Source organism: Cuculus canorus, chromosome 29 (genome assembly GCF_017976375.1).
Source record: "Cuculus canorus isolate bCucCan1 chromosome 29, bCucCan1.pri, whole genome shotgun sequence".
In the NCBI taxonomy this organism is placed as follows: Eukaryota; Metazoa; Chordata; class Aves; order Cuculiformes; family Cuculidae; genus Cuculus; species Cuculus canorus.
In genome coordinates this window covers 2,878,427-2,906,413 of record NC_071429.1, presented here as the reverse complement: position 1 = coordinate 2,906,413, position 27,987 = coordinate 2,878,427, and the positions used below count along the sequence as shown (strand labels likewise).

Genomic DNA, 27,987 nt, shown 5'->3' with positions numbered 1-27,987 from the left:
GATCCGCAGGCGCCCAGCACCCTGCTCAGGACCACCCAGCATGGCCCCAGGGGGGTCCCCGCCGCGGGGGATCCCGCCGCCACGCGCTCACCGCAGCCACGCGCCCGCCCGCACACGCGTGTGGCCACCGTCACGCGTGACCCCGTGTCCCGCCCGGTGCCACGCGACGCCAGCGGCCACAGTACATGAAGGCCACGGCAGCCGGGAGCCCCGTGTGCTGCGGGGACCCCACCGGCCGTCCCCGGGGTGCCCCCACCCCCCCGGGATCCCTTCCCCCCCTGCGCCAAAGCAAAGTGATGCCGGGTTTGGCACCGAGCGCTGCAGCCCACGCGGGCTCCGAGCGGAGCTTAGCAACCCTCCGGCGGCGGCATGGCAACGGCAACAGCCCCCCGGTGTGGCACCGGGCCCCCCCCAAGCCCCCCAATCCCCACGGGCGCCCATCGTGGCTCTCACCTGGCACCGCTGTGCCGGACTCTGTGCCGGACCGCGGCGCTGGCAGTGGCAGGGGCCACGTCCCAGCCTCCCCCCTGGCCCGGAATGTGCCGCGCTCAGCACGCAGCCGGACCTCGCGCCTCCCCCGAGCCACACCGGCTGCGACCCAGGTGCCTGGTGACCCCCCCAGTGCCTCCCAGTGCCTCCCAGTACCCCGTGCTCACCGCTGTCCCCACCACCAGTGTCCCCGTCTCCTGCCAGGTCCCGGTCCCGTCCCCAATCCCAGTCTTTTAGAAAAGCCACGGGCGGAACAAACAGGGATTTGGGGTCTGGGTGAGCTCAGCAGATTCCCCCCCCGCCATCTCCGGGCACCCCCTCCCCGCGCTGTCCCCCCCCCTCCCCTCAGCCAGGCCGGATTTGTGCCAGATCTGTGTTTATTCACCGTTCCTCTCCACACACGAAGCGGTGGCGCGTGTAGGCGTGGTGGGAGAGCGGCCGGGGAGCCCGAGGGGGCGCACAGGGAGGGACAATCCCGGGTGGGGGCCACTGGGGGGGCAACCCCAAAAGGGACGGAGGCGGACGAGGGCAATTAAAACCACCCTCGGTGAAATTCCGTGTGGGGCAAGTGGGGTGAGCGTGTACACAGGGGATAACCCTGGGCTGGAGGTGCGTAAACCCAGCCCTGCACCCCCGGGGGGTCAGGGGGTGCCCCCAGCACCCACAGACGCAGCCTCAGGGCGTGGGGGGAGCCATGGGGGCTCCCGTTCCCTTAGGGAAAGGGTGGGACGGCGTGGGGCTGCCCCACGGCTGGAGGTTATTGCTGGACGCTGCTGGTGAGTGCGGTCCGTGCCGTGGGGTCCCCGCCAACTTAGGGGGGGGCACAGTGTGGCAGGAGAGGAGAATGGGGGCACCAGGAGGGGCTGATTACCCCCCCCATCACGACCCCCACCACCTCAAGGGCCCTGTGGGAGGACCAGGGCTTGCAGGATGTCCGAGAGGGAAACGATCCCCTTGACCACGTCGCTCTCATCCACCACCACCAACCGGTGAACCTGGGGGGCACAGGGGGTGGCGGCTGAGGCCAATGCGGGGACCCCAGCCTCGTCACGTCCCGTTACCGGTGCCCCGTGACACGGTTACCTCAGCTTCCACCAGACGGTTGATGATGGTTTCCAACGTCTCGTGCTTGTAACACTTGAGGACGCCCTCGAAGTAGTGGGAGCGGTGCTGCAGCGCCCGCGTCACTGTCACATCCAGGTTGTTGTACGTCTTCTCCGCCGCCAGGTTCTGGGGCAGGGAGAAATGTGGAATTATTAGAGTTGGAAAAGCCCTCTATGCTCATCCAGTCCAATCATCAGCCCAATGACGCCGTGTCTACTAAACCACGTCCCAAGGTGTCACGTCTGCATGGGTTTTGAACTCCTCCAAGGATGGAGGCTCCAACCACTGCCTTGGACAGCATCTCCCAGGGCTTTGGTCACTCTTTCTGTGAAGGAATCCTTCCTAATTTCCAATCTAAACCTCCTCTGGCACAACTTGAGGCCGCTTCCCCTCATCCGATCACTTGTTATTTGGGAGAAGACACCAACACCCACGTCCCCACAACCTCCTTTCAGTTGTAGAGCGATGAGGTCTCCCTCAACCTCTTCTCCAGACCAAACCCTCTCAGCTGCTCCTCCGAAGACTTGTGCTCCAGGCACCTCCAGAGAGGTGTCGGACACAACTGGACCCCACAGCTCAGGCTCTGTCCCTTCCCCACTTTTGCAGCTCCCTCAATACTCACAATAACGTCAAATTTGGAGTAGATGTCCACCACCCGCCCTAGGAGAAGAGAAAACAGCTGTGGGAGGTGCTGGGTTGCTGTACGGCCGGGTCGCCAGCACGCCGAGCTCATAGAATCATAGAATGGTTTGGGTTGGAAAGGACCAATCTTCTCAAAAGAGAGTCACAGATCAAAGATTAACCTCAAAGCCCATCCAGTCCCACCCCTGCCATGGGCAGGGACACCTCCCACTGGATCAGGGGCTCCAAGGCCCATCCAACCTGGCCTGGAACCCCTCCAGGGATGGGGCAGCCACAGCTTCTCTGGGCAACCTGGGCCAGGGCCTTCCCGCTCTCATGGGGAAGAAATTCTTCCTTATGTCTAATCTCACGGTTTGGAGACAACCAGAACGTGCTGCGCCCCATCCTTACCCGAATCATCGACAACGGGCAGAGCGGACACGCGGTGCTGCACAAAGATACCCAGCGCCACGTAGATGGGGGTGCTGGTCCGCACCACGGCGATGTTGCTGTAGGTGCCGATCTGCAGCTCCTCCAGCGTCTTGGCCATGAACTCGGGCTTTGGGACCTCTGCAATCTGCAGGGGACGGGGAGGGGGACAGTGCTGACGCTGGCTCAGCTCGCCGTGCCCCAGGCCCCACGGCGCTGCCGGCTCCGGCCACCCCTGCCTTGTGGGGCGCCTGGGCCACGGTCCTAGGAGTGAAAGCAGAGAGCGCTGGGTGCGGAGAAGGGTCTGGGGAACCCCCGGCGGAGACGGTGCGGGCAGGGGACGAGCAGCAGGTCCACGCAGAGCCCTGGGGGACCCCAAAATCCACCAGACACCAGAGCTGCGCCTATCCCAGAGCCAGGGATACCTGGCACAGCCGGGGCTGGGAGCGTCCCCCACCGCAAAGCAGGGAGCAGGGACGGGACTCACAAAGAGTTTGAGGAACTTGAGGATGCGTTTGTGAGTGAGGATGTAGAGCGTGTTCCCCGAGTCGGGGTCGATGACAGGCAAGCGGTGGATTTTGTTCCGGATCAGGGAGGAGACAGCATCGAAAAGGCTGTGGGGAAGAAGGAACAGAGGGAATTGAGGCTCGCTCAGACCCCAGTCTTGCACCCGAGGGTGCTGCTGCCAGCTGTACCCCACTCCCTGCAGCCTGGGGGTACCTGGCGTTGGGGGAGATGCAGACCAGCGGCTTGAAGGAGTCTTGCAGGTAGACCTCTGTGGGGAGAGGGGACGTTGAGGGGACCGGCAGCGCTGCGAGGTGCAGGCCTGCAGGGCTCTGGCGACCCAGGCAGGGCTCGGAGGGCAGGAGGCAGGCGGCAGTGATCCCCCTCACCTCTCCAGGTCTCTATTTTGTGCTCCTCCAGCTCATAGATCTGCACCTGCGCACAAGGAGAGACACTGGGATCAACCGTGGGGTGGGCAGAAGCCAGAATCCCACAGGGACTGTTGGGGTTGTTCAGCCTGGAGAAAAGGCGGCTCCAGGGAGACCTTAGAGTGGCTTCCAGCACTGAAAGGGGTTTCAGAAGAGCTGGGGAGGGGCTCTTGATCAGGGAGAGGATGAGGGGGAATGGTTTTGAGCTGAAAGAGGGGAGATTGAGATCTTGGGAAGAAATTCTTCATTTTGAGGATTTGGCCCAGGTTGCCCAGAGCAGTGGTGGCTGCGCCATCCCTGGAGGGGTTCAAGGCCAGGTTGGATGGGGCTCGGAGCCCCTGATCCAGTGGGAGGTGTCCCTGCCTGTGGCAGGGGGTGGAACTGGATGGGCTTTGAGGCCCCTTCGCACCCAAACCATTCCAGGATCCCACAGGGTCGAGCTCCGCACCCGCTCCTCACCATGGGTGACTTGTAGTAGCGGTGCAGGATGTTGATGAAGTCGGTGATGGTCAGCATGCCTGGGGGGACCGGCAGGGTGAGGGGGGATCCTGCCGGCCCCCCGGGGCCCCCCAGTTCCTGCTCACTCACCCACGAAGCTTTGCTTCTTGCTGTCCCACAGCGGGGCTGCTCGCACGCCGTTGGTGACCAGCGCAAAGAAAGCCTTCTTCACCTGCAGCCAGGAGGGACAGGGGACATCTCAGGGGACATAGAGGATGTCACACGGGAGGAGGGACGCCCTAGCAGCCACATTCCAGCTCGGTCTCTGTCCCACAGCCCCAACCGTACTCCCTGGTGCCAGTTAAGCCCCCAGCCCCAGTCCTACCCCTGCCCCCAGTTAAGCCCCCAGCCCTAATCCTACCCCTGGACCCAGTTAAGCTTCCAGCCCCAATCCTGTCCTTGGTCCCAGTAAAGCCCCCAGCCCAGTCCCTGTTCCCCACCCCCAATCCTGTTCCTGGTTCCAGTTAAGCCCCCAGCCCCAATCCTTCCCCTCGTCCCAGTTAAGCCTCCAACCCAGTCCCTGTCCCCCAGCCCCAGTCCTGCCTCTGACCCCAGTTAAGCCCCCAGCCCTCAGCCCAAATCCTGCCTCTGGTCCCAGTTAAGCCCCCAGACTCCAGCCCAGTCCCTGCCCCCCAGCACAAATCCTGCCCCCCCCGGCCCAGCCCACCTGCAGAGAGGTGTCAAAGACGACCAGTTTTGAGCTGGTGGGGATAAGGTCGTAGCAGCGATGGGACTTCATGAAGGTGGTGTAGGGGCCGCGGGGGGGCTCCCCTGGGGACAGGCAGGGTGAGGTGCCCACCAGCAGCCAGAAGGCACCCCAGGACACCCCAAACCCAGGGACAGCCCAAAACCTGGACACCGCAGTCTGGGACAGCCCCAAACTCCAGGGTACCCAAAACCTGGGACATCCCAGACCCAGAGAATCACCCAAATCCTGTGACGGCCCAAACCCCAGGATGCTCCAGGCTCTGTGACATCCCAGACCCTGAGACCCCCCACCTTGGGGCCACAGGGCATCCTAAACTCTAGAACACCCCAAACCTAGGGTCACCCAAGACCCCAGGGCACCCCAGACCCCAAAATCCCCACTCTGGGGCCCAGGGACCCCCCAAACGCCAGGACAGGGATACCCAAGGCCACTGTAGACCCCAGGACAACCAAACCTAGGTGGCACCTCCTAGGACCCCCATATCCGTCCCTCCCAGTCCCCCCGCACCTCACCTTCCAGCCCTGGGGGGCTCAGCTCTGCCGGGCTCTCCGCGGCCGGGCCGGGGCCAGGATCCTGCAGGCAGACATGGGTCGGGCCAGGTTGCAGCCTCAGGTCCTGTTCACCTCTCGTCTCCGTTCCCCCCTGCCCTGTGCCCCCCCCTTCCCCAGCCCCACTCCCTTCTCATCCCGGTCCCCCGCCGTTCCCTCCCAGCCCCGGTTCCCTCCCAGCCCCAGCACCCCCGGTCCCCATCTCCTCCCAGGTCCCCTTTCCCTCCACATTCCTCTGTCCCCTCCCGTCCCTGTTTCTTCCTGGTCCCTCGTCCATCCTCCCTCAACTCTTTCCCCCCTTCATCCCGGTGCCCCCCAGTCCCTGACATCCCAATCCCCGTCCCCTCCAGCCCCGTTACCCCAGCACCTCTGTGCCCGCCGTCCCGGTTCCCATTACTCTCAACCCTGCGCACTCTGGCCTCATTGCCTCCCAGTCCGCGGTCCCTCCCGGTCCCCAGCACCCTCGGTCCCCGTCCCCTCCCGGTTCCCATCCCCTCCAGCCCCGTTACCCCCAACCCGAGCTACTCCGTGCCTGCCCTCCCGGTTCCCGTTATCCCCATCCCTGTAACCCCAGTCCCGTGCACTCTGGCCCCATTCCGTCCCGCTCCCTGTCCCCTCCAGCCCCGTTATCCCCGGGCCCAGCACCTCCGCGTCCGCCCTCCCGGTCCCCGTTACCCCCGGCCCGGTCCCCCCGGCCCCATTATCCCGCGTCCCTGTCCCCCCCGGTCCCTGTTCCTCCCAGTACTCCCGCGTCCGCCCTCCCGGTCCCCGTTTGCGCCCGGCCCCGCTGTCGCCCTGCACCTCCATGGCCCCTGCTCCGTCCCGCCACCACCCCACTTCCGCCCGGCTTTGCACCCACTTCCGCCCGGTCCGGGCTCTACTTCCGCCTGGCTTTGCGACCTCATCCGCCCGCACGTCTCACGTGACCGGAAGCGCGTGGCCCATGACCGCAGGGCGACCTTTCCCCCTCCCACCGGGTCACGGCGAAGGCGGGGGGCGACTTGGGGTCCCCAAAGGGCTCAGGGTGCCCCGGGGGGCGGGGCCTGTTCCCGGTTAAACCCGCTGGGATCCCTCCGAAGCCCTTTAACGGCTCCTTGAACCCCCTCAGACCCTCTAGCCCCCCCCCCCGGTACTTCAGCCGCTCCTCACACCCCCCCCAGCCCCTCCCTCACATAACCCCTATCCTCTCCTCAGACCCTCTCTGACCCCCCCCAAAGCCTGCCTGGACTCCCCGCCAGCCCCTGGGAACCCCCCCTTTGAGGCCCCCCCCAGGCCTCCCCCCAAAGCCCCCCCTAAACCCTACTCAGGCCTCCTCTGACCCCCCCACCCCCATACCTTCCTCAGACACCCCCTGGAACCCCCCCTTGCCCTTCCCCAAGCCCCCCAGCCACCCCCCCCACCCCCTTCTCCAAGCACTTTAGTTCCCCCAACTGCCCCCCAGTGCCCTTCCCCAACTCCCCCAGTTCCCCTCAGCCCCCCCAGTGCCCTTCCCCAAACCCCCCAGTGCCCCTCAGCCCCCCCAGTGCCCCTCAGCCCCCCCAGTGCCCTTCCCCAACCCCCCCATCTCCCTCAGCCCCCCCAGTGCCCTTCCCCAATTCCCCCAGTGCCCTTCCCCAATCCCCCCAGTACCCTTTCCCAACCCCCCAGTGCCCTTCGCCAATCCCCCCAGTTCCCCTCAGCCCCCTCAATGCCCCTCAGCCCCCCCAGTGCCCTTTCCCAACCCCCCCCCCCCAATGCCCCTCAGCCCCTCCCGGTGCCCTTCCCCAATGCCCCTCAGCCCCCCCCAGTGCCCCTCAGCCCCCCCAGTGCCCTTCCCCAGTCCCCCCAATGCCCCTCAGCCCCCCCAGTGCCCTTCCCCAATCCCCCCAGTCCCTCCAGTGCCTCTCAGCCCCCCCCAGTACCCCTCAGCCCCACCTCAGTGCCCTTCCCCAGTCCCCCCAATGCCCCTCAGCCCCCCCAGTCCCCCTCAGCCCCCCCCAGTGCCCTTCCCCAGTCCCCCCAGTCCCCCTCAGCCCCCCCCAGTGCCCTTCCCCAACCCCTCCAGGCCCCCCAATGCCCCTCAGCCCCCCCTGTGCCCTTCCCCAAGCCCCCCAGCCCCTCTCCCCAGCCCCCCCTTGCCCCCCCAGACAGGTTCACAGCCGTTCTGGCTTCTCACGCGCTTTATTTTAAAATAACATCCAGTGGTTCCGGAATTGGTAAAAACGGGGTCTCTGCCCGCTGCGCTCGGCCCCCAGCGCCGCGCTCCACCATCCTCCTCCCACCCCCACTCGCGCTTCTTTTTATTTATTTTTTTTGTCTTTTTTGGTTTTATTTCATTTTTCTCTTTTTTTTTTTTTTTTTAATATTTTTGTTTGGTTTTGGTTTTTTTTGAAATTTTTTTTTTTGTGGGTTTTTTTTTTTTGTTTTGTTTTTTTTTTTACCTTAAACCTTTTTGCAGCTTTTGACGAAGTTGCGGAAGCAGCTTTTAAAGATCGCCCCAAATCACACCCCACACATCCCCCCCCCCCCCAACTCTGCGCCGGCATGGGGGGGGCGGAGGCTGGAGGGGAGGGGGGGGGCAACGACCCTCTTCCTTCCCCCCTCCTCACCAGCCCCAAGGGGTCTCAGACCCCCCCCCGGGATGGGGGGCAGGAGGGTATGTCCCCCCCCCCTCACCGTGCATTTGTGCGTTAAGAGAGCCCGGCCCCCTCCCCTGAATGCCCCCCCCAACCTCGAGGGGGGAAGCAAACAGCCTTATGGGGGGGGGGGGGAAGGGAAGAGTTGGGGTACAAGGGGGGGGGGTGGTCGCAGTGTGTAATGCCCACTTGCTGCTTCGCTCTCCGAGGCTTCTCCAGGGCCCCCCCCTGCCCCCAAAAACCTCGGAGATTGGGTTTAAAAATGCCCCCCCCCTCGCCCCTGCCCCCCTCAAATCTCAGCCCAGCAGAGCACAAAGAGCCCCCCCCAATCTAATATATACAATATAAGGTATAAATAGATAAATAACCTTCCCCCCCCCTCCCCGTGCTTGAGGGCGGCCACGCAGCCCTTGGGGGAGAGGTTGGGGGTCGTGTCCCCCCCCTTCCAAAGCCCACCTCCCCAGCACTGGGGAACAGTGGACCCCCCCCCCATCCCCACCTTGGCACTCACAGCGCTGGGATCTCCCTGGGCAAGGGGGGGACATGAGGGTAGGGGTCCCCTTTTTGCCCCCCTCCCCTCACTGGGGATCCCAGGACTGGGGGGGGGGTGTGACAAGGGTTGGGGTCCCCTCTGTGGCCCCCCCCCCCCCCCCCGGGCATCCCAGGATTGGGGGGGGGTGACACAAGGTCTCCCCCCTCCTCACTGTGGACCCCAAAACCACAAGTCGAGGGTGGGGGAAACGAGGGCAGGGGTGCTCCCCCCTTCCTCCCTGGGGGCCCCAAAACCAGAATGGATGGGGGGGAGGTTTCTGCCCCCCCTCCCCTCCCAATCCCTTCCCCCCTCCACTGGGGACCCCAAACCCAGGACCAGAGCAGGGGGGGGAGAGCAGGGGGCAGCATCCCTTGGAACCCAAGGAAAAGAGGGAACACCCCCCCCCTAGAGGCTGGGGGAGTGGGGGGGGACACGGGGGGGGGCAGGGTTGGAAGAGGGGGGGCTCACATTTAAAAACACCACCAAAAACAAAAAAGAAACCAACAAAAAAAAAAAAAAAGAGAATCTAACACTTAAAATGAGGTAGGTTTGGGTGCAGAAGCTCCTTGTGTCTGCCGGGGGGGGGGACCCTCGCCGCAGGCGCCTCCTCCCGCGCCCCGGGGGATCGGGGGGGGGGGGTCTCGTCCACACACACAAAAATAAAGAGATCCAAAAAAAAACGAGGGGAAAAAAAAGAAAGAAAAAGGAACCGAGCGAGCTCTGACCGCCGAGTGAGCGACGGGGCAGAGCCCGGATTGTCGAGCTCAAGGAGTCTGAGTTACCTTGGTAATTAGCGAGCAAAGGTGATTAAGTTTTGTTTTTGTTTTTTTTTTGTGGTTTTTTTTTTGTTTTGATTTTTTTTTTTTGAATTTTTTTTTGATTTTTTTTTTTTTTTTTTTTTGTTTGTTTGTTTCTAAAAAGAAAGAATTCATTAATAAAGTCACATCCAGGCCGGTTTCCCAACTCGCTCCGGCTTCGCTGGGACCGCGCTGCTCCTGTCCCCCCCAGCCCCGTGCAGGGAGGAGGGAGGCAGGCGGCAGAGGAGAGGGGGGGGGCGCTTAAAATCCCCCCCCACACTCCTTCCTTTCTTCTTCTTCCTCGCAGGACGAAGCAAAGAAAACCCTGAGTTGCCAGTCCGTCCGTCCATCCGTCCATCCGTCTCCCCGCCGGAGCATCCGCACGCTCCGGCCGCCGCCTGCCCGGCTGCCCTGGCAGCCCCATGGGCTCCGTTTCTTTTTAGGGGGGGGGGATAGAGGGGAGGGGGTGTTGTGTCCCCCCCCCAAGCCCCTGCTCCCACCTAATTCATCCATTTCCGGCAGTTCCAGGCTCCGCAGTGGCACGGGATCTTGTGCTGGTCGTCCTCGAAGTCAAACTGGTAATCGTAGGTGAGCTGGGGAGGGGGGGGCACAGAGAGTCACGCGTCGTACCAGGAGTTATCTGACCCCCCTGCGCCCCCCCAAAGCTCCCCACCCTCCCCCAAACTCCTCCAGACCCCTTGCAGCCGCCCCCCCCAGCCCCCAAAACTCCCTCGCAACCCCCCAGTTCCCCCCCAGACCCCTCACAGCACCTCCAGCTCCCCCCTGGCCACCCTGCAGCCCCCCCAGACTCCTCACAGCACCTCCAGATCCCCCCTGGCCACCCTGCAGCCCCCCCAGACCTCTAACAGCACCTCCAGATCCCCCCTGGCCACCCTGCAGCCCTCCCAGACCCCTCACAGCACCTCCAGCTCCCCCCAGCCACCCTCCAGCTCCCCCAGACCCCTCAAGGCCCCCCAACTTCCCCAAAGCCCCCCCCCCAGCACTCCCTGCCCCCCAAGCCCCTCCAGTCCCCCCCCCCCAACCCTCCACAAACCCCTCACAGCCCCTTCAGTGCCCCCCCCAGCCCCCCCGACCTCCTCTCCCTTGGGGATGCGCCGGCTGGAGATGATGATGATCTTGTCCTCCTTGTCGAAGGTGACGACTTCGGCCACGCAATTTGGGGCACACGAGTGGTTGATGTACCTGGGGGGGCACAGCGGGGGTCAGCAGGACAGAAGGACACAGGCTGCTCCGCTGCGGGGGGGGTCCCAGTACCCCAAACGCCTCCCTCCCAGTGCTCACCTGGCTGGGCCCCCCGTCAGCGTGGCGTCAATGACGTGTTCGTTGTTGATGCGGAACATGTAGATCCCGCGGTTCTGGGGGGGGAAGAAGGGGGTCAGCGGTTGTGCCGAGCCCCCCAGGAACAAAGCAGAGCTCCCCCAGTCCCGTCAGAGCCCCCCAGGAGCCTCAAATACCCCATCATAGCCCCCAAGCATCTCATAAGAGCCCCGCAGGAGCTCCCCACATCCCATGAGAGCCCCCAGGAACCCCTCCACATCCAACTAGAGCTCCTCAGAAGCTCTAACATCCCATTGGAGCCCCTCAACATCCCAGGAGCTCCCCACATCTCAATGAAGCTCCCCAACAACCCATAAGGGCCCCTAACTTCCAATTAGAGCCTCCAACATCCCACTGGAGCCCCCAGGAGCTCCCTACATCCTATCAAAGCCCCCCTACATCCAACTGAAGCCCCTCAGAACCCTCAACATCCCATCAGAGGCCCACCAGAAGCTCCCCACATCCCGTCAGAGCCCCCTCACATCTAACTGGAGCCCCTCAGAACCCCAAATGTCCCACTGGAGCCTCCAGGGAGCTCCCCACATCCTGTTAGAACTCCCAACATCCCATCAGAGTCCCCTCGAGGAGCTCCCCACATCCTGTTCAAGCCCCCCAACATCACATCAAAGCCCCTCCACATCTAACTGGAGCCCCTCAGAATCCCAAATGTCCTGTCGGACCCCCCCCCCCCCCAGGAGCTCCCCACATCCAACTGGGACCCCTCAGAGCCTCCCCAGGAGGTCCCCACATCCCCCTACATGTGGTTGCAGCCCCACCTGCTCCTCATAGATCTTCTCACGCCGGTTGGCCACCTCGTTGCGGATGATGGTACCGATGTACTCGATGACCATGGTGTGCTTCTCGATGTCCTTAGCCGCGTAGAGCCCCAGCCCCTGGATGCGGGACCGCGCCAAGTAGACGTTGTTCTTCCACTCCGTCTTGAGGCGACGGTACTGGGAGGACTTGGAATGCACAAACTGTTTGCTGTAGGGCGTGTTGGTCTCGCCCGTGAAGGTGCTCTGGTACGCTTTGGACATGCTCGTACTGTTGAGCGTGTGCGGCCTGCAGGGCGAGAGGGGCTCAGAGATGAAGGAGCCATAGAATCACTGGGTTGGAAAAGACCTTTGAGATCACTAAGTCCAACCCCTGAGGACCTCGTCTCCATGGCTTTTGAACGCCCCCAGGGATGGGGGCTCCACCACCGCCCTGGGCAGCCTCTGCCAGGGCCCCAGAACCTTTTCCATGAAGGAATTCTTCCCAATTTCCAACCTAAACCTCTTCCAGTGCAATTCAAGGCCATTTCCTCTCATCCCAACCCTTGTAACTTGAGAGAAGACACCGGGATCCACCTCCTCACAACCTCCTTTCAGTTGTAGAGTGATGAGGTCTCCCCCTCAGCCTCCTCTTCTCCAGACCAAACCCCCTCAAGTCCCTCAGCCTCTCCCCCAACCCCTGTTCTCCAGCCCCTTCCCAACCCCATTCCCTTCTCCGGGTGTGCTCCAGCCCCTTGAGGTCTCTCTTAGAGTGAGGAACCCAAAACTGAACCCAGGATTCGAGGTGCAGCTAAGTCGTGGGGGATAATCCCATCCTTGCTCCTGCTGGCCACCCCATGGCTGATCCAAGCCAGGATGCTGGTGGCCTTCTTGGCCACCGGGGCCACTGCTGGCTCGTGTTTAGCTGCTGATGACCAGTGCCCCCAAAGTAAAAGATTCCCATGGCTTCCATCTCTCCTAGTGGACCCCAGTGCAGGTTACCGCTTGTAGTGGGTGAGGATCTTGGGCTCAGAGCGGGCGCAGCCGGTGGGGTTGATCATCAGCGGTAGCTCCATCAACGGATGGCGGCCGTAGCGGAACAGGTAGTTCTGACAGCTCTCGACACCGGGGAGCTGCCAAGGAGGGAGCGGAGGGGCCGTGGGTCCCACAGCCGCTCCCAGCCCCATTCCCGGTGCAGAGAGAAGACCCTCCCCGTGTCCACGACCTACCGACTCGGCGATGCGCAGCACCGCGTGCACCGTGAGGCCGAAGAGCTCCTCACCCTTCAGGTACTCAGGGAAGAGGCGCAGCATGTCAGCTTCCTTCCTCATCATCGCCACCGGCTCGATGATCCGGTTCCAGACGGCTACCGAGGAAAGGGAAGGATGGAGCCAGGGACCTCAGTGAGGTACCCCCAAGCTTGGGCCACTCTGGGACCTCCCAGCGCCCTGTTCTCCCTGTTCTGGGGTGGCTTGGCCATCGGCAGGGCAAGGGGTGGAGGAAAAGAGGCAGGGGACGGAGGGAGGCAGCAGCCTGCCACCTGCAGCTCCCAATCCTACTTCACCTTGTGGCGAGGAGTCAGAGAAGACGAGATCCTCCAGGCCCTGCTCGATGACTTGAACGACGAACTCGGGGCGGCCGTTGTTCTCGCAGATGGTGCAGCGGTAGCAGCAGCGGCGGTTGTTGGTCCGCAGGCTCCAGTAGATACGCGTGGCCTCGTAGCCCACTGGATAGAGGGCTGTGACGCTGTGGAAGTCGGCCATCTGGTGCGGCAAGAGCTGCCCGATGGCGTGGAAGACCAAGCCACCCACGCGGAACATGTGGAGCCGTTCGCCGCGCTGGATGATGCTGGCAATCTGCTTCACCTCATCCCGTTCGATGTAGACGCGTCGGAAGACGGTGAAGCTGCTCAGCTCCTGCTCGCAGGGGCCCTTCAGCTTGTGCAAGGGGCACAGCATGGTCTTGTCTTTGAAGAACATGCACTTGGCGCGGATGGCGCAGGCGAAGTGGTAGACGCTGGGACAACGGATGCGGTTGCAGCTGTTGGTGGCCCCCGTTTTCTGGCACAGGGAGCACTTGGTGAGCAGCCCGCGGTGTAGGGCCACCTCCACATTGATCAGGGCCCCTCCCTGCGTCTCGTACACCTCCGTGGACCACAGGGCGCAATTCAGGTGGACCCAAAGGTCAAGGTCGAGGTTGAGCAAGCGGGCTGGCCCATCCGTAGCCCCGTCACCCTCCTCGTGGCAGAAGCAGCACTTGCGCAGGTCCCGTGGGACCTTTTCGGGGCGCAGGGTGGTGCCCAGTTTGTCGATGAACTCCGCGATCTCTTTGTCACCGTCCCGTTTGGCCCCCCCTTTCTGGATGGTGACGAGGAAGCGCAACCGTTTCCACCGCACCCCTTTCCACTTCTTCAACCGGGGCCGTGCTTCATCCCCATCCTCCGGCGGCCGCGAGCGCGGTTTGAAGCGGGGCGGCGAGTGGGGGGCTGTGGTCCCTTCCTCCTGGGGGGCTGGCGAAGGGGCTGGCGGCAGGGGCGATGGGGGGGCCGGGGCTGCCTCGGGAGCTGCCTCGGGATCGGGGACCCTGGCAGCCTCGGTGGGGCTGGACGGGGAGGGGACGGAGGGAGACAGTGGAGGCGAGGGCTCCTGAGGCAGAACGGAGAGCTGCCGCACATCCAGGTTGGAGACGTTGTTGACGTAGCAGTGGTGCAGGGGCTTCTCGGGCGCGGGGCTCTCCTGCGGCGTGGGGAGCGGGACATGGGTCAGAGCATGGAATCATAAATACTTTGGGCTGGAAGGGACCTCAAAGCCCATCCAGTTCCACCCCCTGCCATGGGCAGGGACACCTCCCGCTGGATCAGGGGCTCCAAGCCCCATCCAACCTGGCCTGGAACCCCTCCAGGGATGGGGCAGCCACCGCTGCTCTGGGCAACCTGGGCCAGGGCCTCCCCACTCCCAGAAGGAAGAAATTCCTCCTAGTGTCCAGTCCAAATCTGCCCCCCTCCAGTTCATCCCCGTTCCCCCTCGTCCCATCCCCACAGCCTTTACGAACAGCCCCTCTCCAGCTTTCCTGGAGCCCCTTCAGGTACTGGAAGGTCGCTATAAGATCTCCTCAGAGCCTTCTCTTCTCCAGGCTGAACAACCCCAACTCTCTCAGCCTGTCCTCACACGGGAGGTTCTCCAGCCCTCGGATCATCCTTGGAGCCTCCTCTGGACCCGTTCCAACAGCTCCATCTCCTTCTTACATTGAGGATTCCAGAACTGGACACAATCCTCCAGATGAGGTCTCACAGAGAGGAGCAGAGGGGCAGAATCCCCTCCCTCCCTGCTGGCCGCGCTGCTTTGGACACAGCCCAGGACACCGTTGGTTTCTGGGCTGCGAGCGCACATCGTGGCTCCTGTCGAGCTTCTCATCGACCAGCACCCTAAGTCAGGGCAGCTTTCAATCACATCATCACCCATCCTGTACTGAAATTGGGGATTGCTCCGACCCAGGGGTAGGACCTTGCCTTTGACCTCACTGAACCTCATGAGGTTCTCACATCCCCACTGCTCCAGCCTGTCCAGGCCCCTCTGGATAACACCCCTACCTTCCACTGTGGCAATTGAACCCTCAGCTTGGCGTCACCTGCAAACTTGCAGAGGGTGCCCTCCATCTCACTATCAATGTCATTGACAAAGACATTAAACAGCAGTGGTCCCAGTACGGACTCCTGAAGGACACCACTCATCACAGATCTCCATCTGGACTTCGAGCCATTGACCACTACTCTCTGAATACAACCATCCAACCGGTTTCTTATCCACCGAACTGTCCACTCATCAAATCCATCTCTCTCGAATCAAGAGAGAAGGACGTTGCGGGGGACCATGCCAAAGGCTTTACGGAAGTCCACACAGATCACATGCATTGGTTAATCCACATCCCAGGACGGGGACCCCCAACTTCCCGGCCACCACAGCGAGGTGTCCTTGGCCCTACAGGGACTCTACAGCCCCACACAGGCCCCCCTCGACCCCTTTCATATGGCTCTGGGAGACTCAGCACATCTGCAAGGGAGGATCTGGCCCTTCAGGGCCCCCTGTCCCACCCTGCAGTCCCAAGGAGGCCCCCAGGGACCCTCCCCAGCCCCCCCAGCGCCGTGCTGACCTGTCGGAGCAGCGTCAGGAGGTCCAGCTCGCCCTTGAGGCTGTAGCCGGGCAGCACCGCGTCGAACTGCTTCAGCCACTCCGAGCTGCTATCCGGCACCTTCCCGGCCAGGGCTGCCTTCTCCTTGCTCCCGAGCATCCCTGCGAGAGACGGAGGCAGCTCATCACAGGGCACCCGGTGCGGGGACACGGGGGAACCCCAGCTCAGGGACACGGGGAAGCCCAGAGGGACACCAGGGAGTCCCCACCAGGGACACAGGGGATCCTGGCTCAGGGACACGGGGTGAAGCCATGGGGACACGGAGATCCTGGCTCAGGGATGTGAGGTGAATCCATAAGGACACAGGGTGAGGACACGGGGAACCTGGCAAAGAGACACGAAGGACCCCACGGGGACAAGACAGATGCTCACCAGCCATATCCGCCTCCACCTTCTTGGCCTCGACCACGGCCGCTCGCACGGGCCCGTCGGGGAACAGCACCTCGTAGGAGCTGGGGATCTTCACGCTCAGCAGCTCGGCCATGGCTACCATCACCCCGCTGAGGTTCTGGGTGAGAGGAGCACAGGGTGGGTCCGGAGCCACGGATACCACCATGTGGGGTCACTGCCGGGACCCCCCAAGGATCTCACCGTCCCCTGGCTCCTCACTCACCTTGGCAGCTGCCGCGGACACCGTCAGCATCACGGAGACCTCACCGCTCCTGCTCTTCTCCCATGGGGCACCTGCACCGGCTGCTCCCACCTTCCCGGGGGGTCCCCCGAAGGGCTCCCCGACCTCGAAGGGCTTCGTGTCAGGGAACACTGGCGTGGGGAGAGGGGGGTCAGCGCCACGCAGCGCCAGCCCTGCCGACAGCCACCCGTGCGCCCTCCCCACGCCACTGGGAATGCCCAACCTCGTGCAGGATGGAGACAGGGGTGCAGGGACAGAGCACCCAGTGCCAACGGGGAGCAGTGGGGGGACCCACGGGGAGCAGCCAGCCCCACACAGGGGACTGCACACCCCACAGCCCACTTCCCCAAGACCCCTTCACACACCCAGGGAACTCCTCCTGCCCCATCCGTATCCTGCACAGACCCATTAATGACCCCACAGACCCCACCCTGGTCTCTACGCCCATAGAATCCCTTCATCCCGGACCCATGTGCCCCATAAGCTCCTTTTGTGCCTGATCCACGCACCCCATAGCCCCCCTCGTGCCTTGCTCAATAAACCCCCCGACCCCAGTCCCACCTGGGATGCTGGCCCGTGGGATGATGGGGATGATGGGGGACAGCCCGCGCTCCTCCAGCTCTGGCCGGGCCTCACTGAGCAGCGGGAAGCGGAGCAGCTCCTCGCCCAGGACGCTCTCAGGGGACGAAGCGGGGACGATGCTGTCGGGGGAGTCGCTGTCATCATCGCTCTCCATCCTGCAGGGGAGAAGGTGTCAGGGGCTGGGGTCACCCGTGGAAGATTTGGGGTCACCCAGGGGAGGTTGGGGTCATCCAAGAGGACCTAGTGTTGTCCATAGGGATGGTCATTGTCACCCGGGGGGGGTCACAGTGGCTGGGGGCTCACCTGACGTCCTCGGTCTGGTTGTGGGGAGGAGTGGGCAGAGCTGCCAGCAGGTCCAGACTCTTCACCTCCACGGCTGAGGTGTCTGAGTGGGAACAGGATGGGTGTCACAAGGTGGGGACAGGGGTTCTGTCACCTCCCAGGGGCTCTGGATGAAGCCGGTGCCGGCCCTGCTCACCCTTCTGGCCGTGTGGCTCACGGTCAGCGTCCTTGTGCTGCTCGCCCAGCTCCTCGGGGGCCGTGACACCGTTCACCATCTTCTGCTGCACGGACGGGGGCGGCGTGGGGGGCAGCGAGGAGGGCGGCGTGGGGGGGTTGCTGAGGTTGTTCTGGGGGGGAAGACAACAAGATGACAAGGTGGGGTGGCCCAGGACCCCCAGATGGGGTATGGGGCGAGGGCTTGCTTCTGCCTGACCTTGGTGAGCAGCTGGGAGTAGTAGTCGGGCACGCTGTCGAGCACGGCGCTGCCGAAGGCGCCGCGCAGCTGGCTCTTGCCGTTGATGGGACTGCTACCGAAGGGCGCGAAGAGGCTGAAGTTGGCCGTGATGGTCGGCTCCGTCAGCGGCAGCAGCGACAGCTCCTGCGGGCAGAGTGGTGAGGAGGGGACGGGGACCACACGCAACCCCCTCACCGCGCCCACAGCCGTACCTGTTTCAGCTGCTTCATGAGAGCCTCACCGGGACGCAGCCCCTCATCCTTCCGCAGCTTCTTGCGGGACGCCGGCATCCGCTCGTTGCCTTTCTGCACCCGCTTGGGCTTGGTGGCCGCCAGCTTCCTGGCGATGGAGGGGTCCTGGAGAGAGAGAAAAGGAAGCAGGAGCCGTGCCGAGCGCAGCGCTGCACCCCATCCCATCCGCCCCGCCGCACCCACTCACCTCCCGGCCCAGCAGCACCGGCTGCGGCCGCAGCTCCGTCCCAGCGCCCCGGTTCTCCGTGTGCCCGTTGAGCTCGCCTGGGCTCTGCGCCGAGAGCTGCACATTCTTAGCCCGCAGCAGCTTCTGCAGCAGGAGGTGCCCGGCCTCGGAGCGGCTGCCCGGTGCCAGGCTGTTGGCTTGGCCCGCGCCGGGGTCCCCGTTGGCCTCCAGCTTCGCCGCTGCCTCATCTCCCTCCACCTCGCACTGTGCAACCGCCGCCTCTTCCTTTGGCTCCTGCTTCACCAGCACCTGGGGGGTCTCGCCGGCCGCAGAGGTCCCCTCTGGCACAGCCCCGTTGATGTGGGGCTCACCGGGGCCAACTGGCTCTGCACTGGGTGCCTCGGGGTCCCAGGAGCCGTGTGCCGATTCAGGGAGGGTGCCGCTCGGCGCGGGCGTCAAGCCTTGCTGTGCCGGTGCCGCGGGGCTGGGGGCCTCAGCTGGGACCCCCGGCGACATCTTCTTTGGCTCTTGGGGGCTCTGCTCAGGGCTGGCCAGGGGCTGGGGGGCACAGCCCAGGGGTGAGGGGGCCGGTGGCGTGGGGAGCCGGACGAGGCCGGGCTGGGGGCCGCGAGCACCCAGGGCTACCTGCACCGCCTCGGCTACCAGCTGCTGGGGCGGCTGTGCCCGCCCTGGCTCTGTGGCAAAGCCGGGCTGCGCCTCGGCCGGGGCGCCCAGCCGTGTCTGGAAAAGGGGCCCCAGCGGGCGTGGGCGTGCGGCGGGGGCCAAGGAGCCGGGGTCCGGGGCCTGCCCGGGGAAGGGGCCGGGGGGCCGGAGCGCCTGGCTCTGCTGGAGCAGGCTCTGCTGGTGCCGCTGCACCAGGAGCGCCTGGAGCTGCTGCTGCTGCTGCGGCGTCAGGTGCCGCAGCTGGGGGTTCTTGGCCAGGACGCCCTGGAGCTGCGCCCGGATCTGGCCCATCACCGGCCCCGGCACTTGCCCCAGGAGGTTGGGTGGGAGCGCAGTCGTACTCGGCGCTGGCCCCACTTTGTGCGGCCCGGGGCTCTGGAGCCGTGGGGGCTGCGGCTGCCCCTGCAGCGAGCCTGACAGCCCCTTACCCGGCTGCTCCGGCGGCCGCTGCACCTGCGGCAGCGCCAAACCTTGCGTTTGGCCCATCCCGCAACCCAACGGCAGCTCTGCCAGCCCGGCAGCGTCCCCATGCTGCTGGGTCAGCTCGGGGTGCACGGTGCCGGTGCTCTGCAGCGGCGCGGCGAGCAGGGAGCCTGGCTGCACCGGGGCTGCCCGCAGCGCCGGCTGTGACCCCAGACTGCCCGGCTGCGGGGAGGCCAAGAGGAGCTGCTGGCTCTGCCCCACCTCAGCCTGGTGCTTGGGGGCCGGGGGCTCCAGGCCCCCTAGGCTGGCGGGGTTGAGGGCTGCCTGCGGCTCTTGGGGGGCCCCAGGCAGCTGCGCCGCGCTCTCACCTCCCTCGGCAGGCAGGGCGCTGCCATCGGCGCCTCCCGGCTGGTCCTTGGCAGCCAGGACCGCCGGAGCCGCCTGCATTCCCTGACTCAGGTGCAGCACGGAGGGGGCCTGGCCCCCCGCCCCGTGCTGCGGAAAGTGCTGGATCTGCCCCTGGCTCAGCCCCAGGAGGTTGGACTGTGCGGCCGCCGAGTTCTGCTGCTGCGGGGCCAGCAGCGCCCGCGATTGTCCTCCCGGGTGCTGGGACAGCACGAGGCGGTGGCCCAGCATCCCCGGAGTCTGTGGCGCCAGCTGGGGGGACCCCAGCACCCGCTGCTGGGGGGGGGCCAGGAGGACCTGGCGCTGGGGTTGGCCCAGCACCGCCTGGTGCTGCAGCCCCGCTGTCTGCACGTGGCTCAGCAACCCCGGCTGTTGCTGCGGCGAAAGCTGCTGCACAAGCAGGCTCTGCTGGCTGCCCGGCAGCCCCGGCTGCTTCGGCACCATTGGCTGACCCACTGCGCCCGGCTGCTGCTGCCCCAGCAGAGGTGCCGGCTGCAGCGAGCCTTGGCCCATGACGCCAGGCTGCTGCAGGGCTCCTTGTCCCACAACGCCAGGCTGCTGCATGGATGTCTGTGCCATAACTCCTGGCTGCTGCATCGACGACTGTGCCATCATGCCCGGTTGTTGCATCGACGCTTGTCCCATGACACCCGGCTGCTGCAGCGGTGTCTGTGCCATGATGCCCTGCGGCTGCATCGACGGCTGTCCCATCGCACCCAACTGCTGCATCGACGGCTGTCCCATCGCAGCCGACTGCTGCATCGATGCCTGTCCCATCGCAGCCGACTGCTGCATCGATGCCTGTCCCATCGCAGCCGACTGCTGCATCGACGCCTGTGCCATGACGCCCTGCTGTTGCATCGACGCTTGTGCCATGACACCCGATTGCTGCATGGACGCCTGTCCCATCATGCCCGACTGCTGCATCACGGTCTGCCCCATTACGCCCGATTGCTGCATCGACGCCTGTGCCATGACACCCGATTGCTGCATGGATGCTTGTCCCATCATGCCTGGCTGCTGCATGGACGCCTGTGCCATGACACCCGATTGCTGCATGGACGCCTGACTCATCATGCCTGGCTGCTGCTGCAGCGACACTTGTCCCAGCATGCTCTGCTGCTGCAGTTTCTGAGCCAGCTGCATTCTCTGAAGCTGCCTCTCCTGCATCAGGCGGCTATCGGCAGCCAGCCCGCGGAGTGCGGGGTTCCCGGCAAAGAAGGCATTGGAGGTATTGGGCCCCGGTGTGTTCCCCACCGCTTGCTGGCCCATGAAGGACAAGCTCTGCTGCATGGCCATGGACACGCTGCCCTGCGGCAGCCGCAGTCCCCCGGTTTGCCCTGGCTGCTGGCTGAGGCCTTGTGTACCCACCACGGTGCCCGATGGCTGCTGGATGCCGTGCGCTGAGAGCAACTGCCCGGGGAGCTTGGACATGAGACGGGGGCTCTGCGAGGGGCTCAGGGCCAAGACCGCCGAGGCCTGGTGCTGGTGCTGCTGCTGCTTGTTGCGGTACTCAGCCATGAGGTTGGTGTGCTCCTTCTGCTGCTTTCGGACCTGCCGGGAATGGGATGGCATCAGCGCCAGGGATGGCACGGCACAGTCACCGCAGACAGCATAGCGTTAGTGCAGGGAATGTCATAGCCTGAGGACATCACACCTGCAGCGGGGATGGAGGCAGCGCAGATGCCCACCTGCATGCAGGGTCCTACCTGGTCCAGCTGCTTCTGGATTTTGCTCTGCTGTTCCGTCACCAGCTTCAGCTTCTCGGCATCGGCCTCCGGGAACTCCCGGCCAGCTTTCTTGGCGGTGCGCTGCTTGGCACAGAGGGCTTTGCGAGACTTGCGGTGCGCCCCGATCTGCTCCTCCAGCACCTTCAGCTGCATCTGCAGGAGCTGCTGCGTGTGGAAGAGCCACTCCTCGTACTGCCGCTGGTCGGCCTCGTCTGTGGGAGCACAAAGAGGATTTGAATCAGCAGGGAACGCGGCTCCAGAGTGAGCCTGGCCATGGCCCAGCTCAGCCCAGCCTGCGCGGGCAGGATGAGACCCAGCCAGCACATCCCCAGTCCCCCCTCGGCACTCACTGATGACGCCCTGTGCAAAGGTGGGTGGGTTGGGGCGAGCCTGGGTCGGGTCAGTGCCGCTCCGCTCCTGGAAGAGAGGAGGGCGCTGGGGATATGCGCTTCACCGCGCCCCCTTCCCAGTGCCCCCATCCCCAATGCCCCCCTCGTCCCCTCTCCGCATCCCCCAGACCATGATCCCAGCGGCCAGAGCGGCTGCTGCCTGGCAGGATGCCGAGCACCCACCCAGGCAGCCCTAAGGGGACCCCGTCCCCCCCTAAACCCCCCTCACTCACCTGCCCGCTCCCTGCCAACAAGTGATTCTGCATCTCAGAGACACCCGGTCCCCCCGAGAGCCGCTGGGCCAGGAGGGAAACCTGTTGCCTTTGGGGGGGAACACACAGAGACGAGGGATGAGCTAAGGCCCCCCAAGCCGTGTCCTGCCCATCCCACCCACGTCCTGCCCGTCCCTGACGCCATCCTCTTACCTGTTCATGCCCGGGGCCACCCCGATGCTGCCCTGAGCCATCACCTTCTTGATGCCCTTCAATGCCACCATCTTGGCCTTGGCAATGGGGTCCATGATGTCCTCAGCTGCAAACTTGTCCAGGTCTACAAAGAAAGAGTCAGCGAACGATGCCGCAGAGAGCTCATTCTACATCCACCACACAAAAGGGCCCCAGCGCCCCCCAAACCACCACCCGCAGCCCCTACCTGTGTCTGGGAAGAAGCTGTTGGCCAACTGTTGCTGCATGACGAGCTGGGGGGGTTTCAGGCCCACGGTGGGCGGCTGCACGCCGGTCATCGGCTTCTGCGCCAGGACCTGCTGCTGGCTCTGCTGCGGCTGCGCCAGGGCCACCTGGACGCCGTGGGGAGCTGCCAGTACGTGGGGCTGCCCAGAGACCATGCCCATGTGTGGGGCCAGCGCTGGGCTCTGCTGGGGCGCGCCGAGACGGGGCGGCTGAGGTGGCATCAAGGACGGCCTGGCCATCAGCCCCAGTTGGAGTTGGGGCTGTGGGGCACCCAGGCGGGGAGGCTGCCCCTCGGGGGGGGGCTGCCCGGGCGCTGCCGTGTGCAGCATGGGGTGCGCCGAGGCTGGGAGATGTGGGGTGCCCCGAGGAAGGTGGGCCGACATCTGCTGTTTCTTCTGCAGCTCCTTCTTCTCGTGCTCCAGGAGGTCCTCGATGAGCAGGGGCAACTCGCTAGCCACCAATGAGCTCTCCATCTTGTCCAGATCATCAGCCGGCGAGTGCCGAGCGCTGCCCAGGCCCAAGGCTCCACCATCCAGCTCAAACTTCTCCAGCAAGGGGTTGCTCTGGTTGCCCAGCTGCGTAGGGGCTAGCCCACGGCTGGGGCCAGCGTAGGGATCCTTCTCTGGCACGGGGACACCGGCGTGGCTGTTGTTAGCAAAGTGAGTCAAGCCGAGGCGAGCCTGGCCGGCCCCGGGGCTCAGGATGGTCTGGCTGGATTTGAGGCTCAGCCCCAGCGAGGCAGAGATCTTATCCGTGCCCTGCAGAGCCTCCGACTTGACAGGGCCCGAGAGGCGCTCGGGGCCACCAGCAGTGAACTGGCAGGGTGAGGTCTTCAGGCAACCGTCCTCCAGCTTGGGCTTGACGTCGGTGGGCAGGGAGCCCGCCTGCGCCTCTGTGCTCTGCGCCTTGAAAGCAGGGTCAGGTGCCAATGCAGCGTCCGTCGGACAGGGAGCAGGTCCCAAGCCCACCCCAGGCACCAGCCCTTCCTTGGGCACCTCCCGATCCTCCGTGGATGGGGCGACATCTTTGCTGTCCTCGGGGTTGGGGAGCTTCAAGCTGGGCGCCGGTGGCTCCGTCTTGAGCTGGGCTTCACGCTCGGCTTTCTCGTTGGCAGACTCAACCAGGCGGAGGTGCTCATTGAAGATGTCCTTCTTATCGCCAGTGTCCAGCTCAGGGTCGGTGTAGGCCAGCAGGTCAAACTCATCACCGTTCAGCAGGTCATCGAGGTGGGGATCCGCAGTCTCCAGGCTGTCCAGGTTGTCCAAGTCATCATCCCCTTTGGCCACATCTGGATCCAGGCTCAAGTTGGCCAAATCATCGTCATCTTCCAGGTCCTTGTGGGAGCCAAAGTCATCATCCAAATCAGGCTCCACGGGCACCTCGCAAGGCAGACGTGCCCCTTCCAGACTCAGGTGGCTTTTCCCTGGCGTGGGATCTGGCGCAGAGCCATCCTTGGCTCCCTCGGTGTGAAGAGTGGAGCTGGAGGACAGCGGGCGCGGGGGAATGTGTGGCAGCTCCAGACTGGGGGCCGGCAGCGGTGGCGGGATGGCCGCTTTGGCGTGCAGCTGGTGGTGGCTGTTGCTTATCTCAGTACCCTGCGGTGAGGCGGGCGGCACTGGCATCTTCTGCGGCTGCAGCGCTGGAGCAGGGAGCGCCTGCATGGGCACAACCGGGGTGCAAAGGGCCTGGGGGGTACCCTCCTCTCCAGGCAGGAAGAAGCGAGGCCGTGGAGCTTGGGGGGCAAAAGGGGAGCCCACAACACCCCCGGGTCCTTTCTGCATGTTGTGCCGCAGCTCGATGAAGGGGGCACCCATGGTGGCAGGCGAGGCGGGCACCGGCTCGGCGGGCAGGGGCAGGCGGGGGCCCTGGTTGCCCATGGAGGGGCCGGTGGCCGGCGGGGCAAAGCGAGAGGTGACCGGGAGCCGCAGGGCTGCGGCCACTGCCTGCTGCTGCTGCTGCTGCTGCCAGAGATGCTGCTGTTGCTGCGAGGATGGTGTTGGGAAGACCCCACGAGGGTAGAAGGTCTGGGGGGGGCCCCACCGTCGTCCTGCAAAACACCGCGGTGTTGGGACCAGATTGCTGCCGCCACAGCCACAACGTGTGATCATAGAATAGTATGGGTTGGAAGGGACCTCAAAGATCATGCAGTTCCACCACCTGCCATGGGCAGGAACATCTCCCACTGGATCAGGGGCTCCGAGCCCCATCCAACCTGGCCTTGAACACCTCCAGGGATGGGGCAGCCACAACCTCCCTGGGCAACCTGGGCCAGGGCCTCCCCACTGTCATGGGGAAGAAATCCTTCCTAGTGTCCAGTCTAAATCCACCCCTCTCCAGTTTATCCCCGTTCCCCCTCGTCCCATCCCCACAGCCTTTATGAACAGCCCCTCTCCAGCTTTCCTGGAGCCCCTCCAGGTAATGGAAGGTCGCTATAAAATCTCCTCAGAGCCTTCTACTCTCCAGGCTGAACAACCCCAACTCTCTCAGCCTGTCCTTGCACAGGAGGTTCTCCAGCCCTCGCAGCATCCTTGGAGCCTTCTCTGGAGCTGTTCCAGCAGCTCCATCTCCTTCTTACATTGAGGATTCCAGAACTGGACACAATCCTCCAGATGAGGTCTCACAGAGAGGAGCAGAGGGGCAGAATCCCCTCCCTCCCTGCTGGCCGCGCTGCTTTGGATGCAGTCCAGGACACGGTTGGTTTCTGGGCTGCGAGCGCACGTCGTGGCTCCTGTTGAGCTTCTCCTCAGGGCAGCTCTCAATCACATCATCCCCCATCCTGTACTGAAACCAGGGATTGCCTCGACCCAGGCGTAGGACCTTACCCTTGGCCTTGTTGAACCTCATGACGTTCTCATTGAACCTCCCCATTCAGACCATGTTGGGCAACCAGCAAACCCACAGCCACTCCGGCCCTCTTGGGGACGTGTCCCACCAGGGCAACCCCCCTGTTATTACCCAAGAGCTGTGGTGAGCCCACTGCCCCCTCCACGCACGCTCACCTCCCGTTGATGTCCAGGGCGGATGGTGTGGCCGCCGGCAGAGGCCGGGAAAGCCGCTCATCCTGTGCGAACGCTGCCTGCACCATGACGGAGCCTGGCAGCTTCCCGGCACCGGCTGCCGTGGCCAGCGTCCCAAGGAGACCCTTGTCCTGGAAGAGAAGGACGTGTCACTACCCTTCCATCCACCCCAGCCTCCCAGCAAAGCTTAAGCCAAGCTCTCCTACCTGTGCCGGCTGGTAGGGAGCCATGCCAAAGGCCTGGCTGCCAGCCTCGGGAGCCCAGCTTGCCGGCGAGGAGCTGGCGGCCGCCGCCGCGCTCTCTTTCTCCTGCCGCAGGCTGTTGCGTTGGATCTGCTGGCGGATGAGCAGCTCACGGAGCCGCTGGCGCTGGAAGGAACCAAGCGTTAGTAGCAAGGGCAGCGACACAAGAGTGAAACCAGGGACAGGAGCAAAACCAACTCATCCCAGGATCCACGGACAAACCACACAGAGCCACATCAATCTACGCCCCCCACCCTGGGGCCCATGCCCCCTCCATGGCTCTAGTGAAGCCACAAGCTCCCGACCACTGAGATCATAGAATCATAAAATAGAATCCTGGAATCATAGAATCGCTATGCTGGAAAAGAGCTTTGGGATCATCAAATCCAACCATGAATGGGTTGGGTTGGAAGGACCCGAAAGCCCATCCAGTTCCACCCCTGCCATGGGCAGGGACACCTCCCACTGGATCAGGGGCTCCAAGCCCCATCCAACCTGGCCTTGAACCCCTCCAGGGATGGGGCAGCCCCCACTGCTCTGGGCAACCTGGGCCAGGGCCTCCCCACCCTCATGGGAAAATGTTTCTCCCTACGATCTCATCCCAATCTCCCCTCTTTCAGCTCAAAACAATTCCCCTCCTCCTCTTCCTGCACTCCATGATCAAGAGTCCCTCCCCAGCTTTCCCGGAGTCCCAGTTTCCCATGGGATCCCAGTTCCTCCATCGCATTCCCAGTTCGACTGCTGGTGAGCCCTTACCTGCCGCTGCTTCTCCAGCTCTGACTGGCTCATGGTGCCCAAGGTCCCGTCCTGGCTGCCGGGCAGCTCTGCTAAGTCCCGGTTTGGGGGTGCTGAGAGCCCCACAGTCGCCTCCTCCCTCTTCTCAGCTGGTGGCCCCAGTGCAGCTCGGGGCAGGAAGGCAACGGAGGCATCCGGCTGTGGCGGAGCAGCTGGCGGCTGCTGCGGCAGCACCGAGGGCGGCCGGAGGGGCGAGAGGCTGTAGGTGTCAGCGGCAGCCGGTGCCAGCGGGCTGCCGGCTTGGTGGAAACCAGGAGACGAGGCGTAGGCTGAGCTCTGGGGCTTGCCGGGGCCGTAATGGCTGTTGATCCCATGGGGTTGGTGGGATGGGGAGCCCTTGAGTGGCTCCGAGACAGATGGGGGGAAGGTGAAGCGCATGGGGGCCTGGCTGCCGGCGAAGACGCTGGCACCGGGGGAGCGAGCGAAGGGCGGCTGCTGCCCACCCGGCACCTTGGCGAGGGGCTCACCTGCTGCAGTGGCCCCAAAGCCCCCACCGGCCGCCGGGCTGTGTGAGAGCGGCACCGACTTGAACCCCGGCTCCGGTATCTGGGGTCTGGGGGGCTTGTGCAGGGGCATGAAAGGATCTCGGGATTGGGGCCGGGAGGGTGGCTGGGAATAAGGGTCCGGAGACTGGAAGCGTGGCGTGACCGGGGACTGGCAAAAGGCTTCGTTAGAGAGCGGCCGGGGCGTGAGGGGGGACTGGGAGCTGGACTGGGACTGGGGGCTGGCAGGGATGCGGGAGAAGGGCTCGGAGGGCAGGGAGCGAGGTGGGAGGGCGCAGCACGGCTCCGGGGGCTGCGGCCGGGGCGTCAGCGGGGGCTGCGAGTAGGGGTCCGGGTACGGAGACTGGCGGTAGATATCAGGGTGGCCGGGGGGAGAGTGGGCCAGAGGATGGGTGTCGGGGGGCCGGTGCCCCAGCCCCGGGCTCTGCGGCTCTACCTGAGAGACCCGTGGGGTCAGGGGGGCTTTGAAGACATCGGCCGCCTTCAGCTCTGCAGCGGAGAGGTGGGGGCCGCCCGGGGAGTCCCCGTAGCCCACGGCAGGGGTATAACCAGGCGAGCAGACCCCCAGGCTGCCCCCTTCCTCTTTCTTCACCTCCAGGCCCTTCTTCTGCTCCCCAAAAGGCAGGGGAGAGAGCAGGGCTTCAGGGGGCCGGGCCCCGGGGCTCCCCGGAACTGAGAGGTTGTCCAAGGAGGGACACCGGGGCTTCAGGAAAGGGTCAGGGGTGCCAGGCTGGTGCCGCGGGGTGCCGGGTGGCGTGGGGTGGAAATCGGGGGGCTGGGAGCCAGGGATGGCGCGGGGGCCGGTGAGGGGTTGGGGCTGGCCAGGAAAGGGCTGGAAGGCAGCGCCCACCGTGGAGCTCTGGCCCAGGGGTGAGGGAAAGCGGGGCTCCAGCGCATAGGCTGCGCCATAGGGATCGTGCGAAGGCACTTGGGCAGGGGACTGGGGCGGGAGCTTGAGGAAGAGCTCGCTGGGCGACTCCGGGCCACCTCCGGCACTCCCTGGGGGCTTCAGGAAGCCCTCGCCGGCGGCGGCAGGGGGGCTGCCGATGTAGACGGGCTGTGCCCCCGGTGGCACCGGGATCCGCAGGTGCAGCGAGGGCCTCTCTGGCTTGCGCAGTCCCTCCCCTTTGGTCTGCTTGTTGATCTGGCTCTCGGCCTGCTGCAGAGAGAGCCCGGCCGTCAGGGGACCCAT

The 27,987-nt window shown here is 64.6% G+C and overlaps 2 protein-coding genes across 2 annotated transcripts in view; both read right to left on the bottom strand.

Annotated features, from left to right (window-relative positions):
- Positions 1-849: 849 nt before the first annotated feature.
- On the bottom strand, positions 850-6,200 carry PRKAG1 (protein kinase AMP-activated non-catalytic subunit gamma 1). Its single transcript, XM_054051471.1, has 12 exons — positions 6,132-6,200; positions 5,295-5,355; positions 4,741-4,844; positions 4,164-4,245; positions 4,035-4,093; positions 3,537-3,582; positions 3,364-3,418; positions 3,131-3,257; positions 2,626-2,791; positions 2,216-2,253; positions 1,573-1,719; positions 850-1,484 (listed from the first exon to the last, which is right to left on the bottom strand). The coding sequence occupies exons 1-12, from the start codon at positions 6,135-6,137 to the stop codon at positions 1,386-1,388; spliced, it is 990 nt and encodes a 329-aa protein (XP_053907446.1). The 5' UTR covers positions 6,138-6,200; the 3' UTR covers positions 850-1,385.
- Positions 6,201-9,380: 3,180 nt separating this feature from the next.
- The window catches only part of KMT2D (lysine methyltransferase 2D), a 33,401-nt gene continuing 14,794 nt past the window's right edge, over positions 9,381-27,987 (bottom strand). The window contains 24 exon segments of the mRNA XM_054051335.1: positions 9,381-9,867; positions 10,369-10,477; positions 10,577-10,650; positions 11,389-11,674; positions 12,367-12,497; positions 12,594-12,730; positions 12,929-14,099; positions 15,514-15,653; positions 15,925-16,060; positions 16,166-16,314; positions 16,745-16,920; positions 17,069-17,150; positions 17,244-17,394; positions 17,481-17,645; positions 17,714-17,857; positions 17,940-20,984; positions 21,140-21,372; positions 21,511-21,577; positions 21,783-21,870; positions 21,975-22,098; positions 22,201-24,274; positions 25,228-25,386; positions 25,462-25,623; positions 26,254-27,954. Coding sequence (XP_053907310.1) covers positions 9,775-9,867; positions 10,369-10,477; positions 10,577-10,650; positions 11,389-11,674; positions 12,367-12,497; positions 12,594-12,730; positions 12,929-14,099; positions 15,514-15,653; positions 15,925-16,060; positions 16,166-16,314; positions 16,745-16,920; positions 17,069-17,150; positions 17,244-17,394; positions 17,481-17,645; positions 17,714-17,857; positions 17,940-20,984; positions 21,140-21,372; positions 21,511-21,577; positions 21,783-21,870; positions 21,975-22,098; positions 22,201-24,274; positions 25,228-25,386; positions 25,462-25,623; positions 26,254-27,954 — 10,797 coding nt within the window. The 3' untranslated portion in view covers positions 9,381-9,774.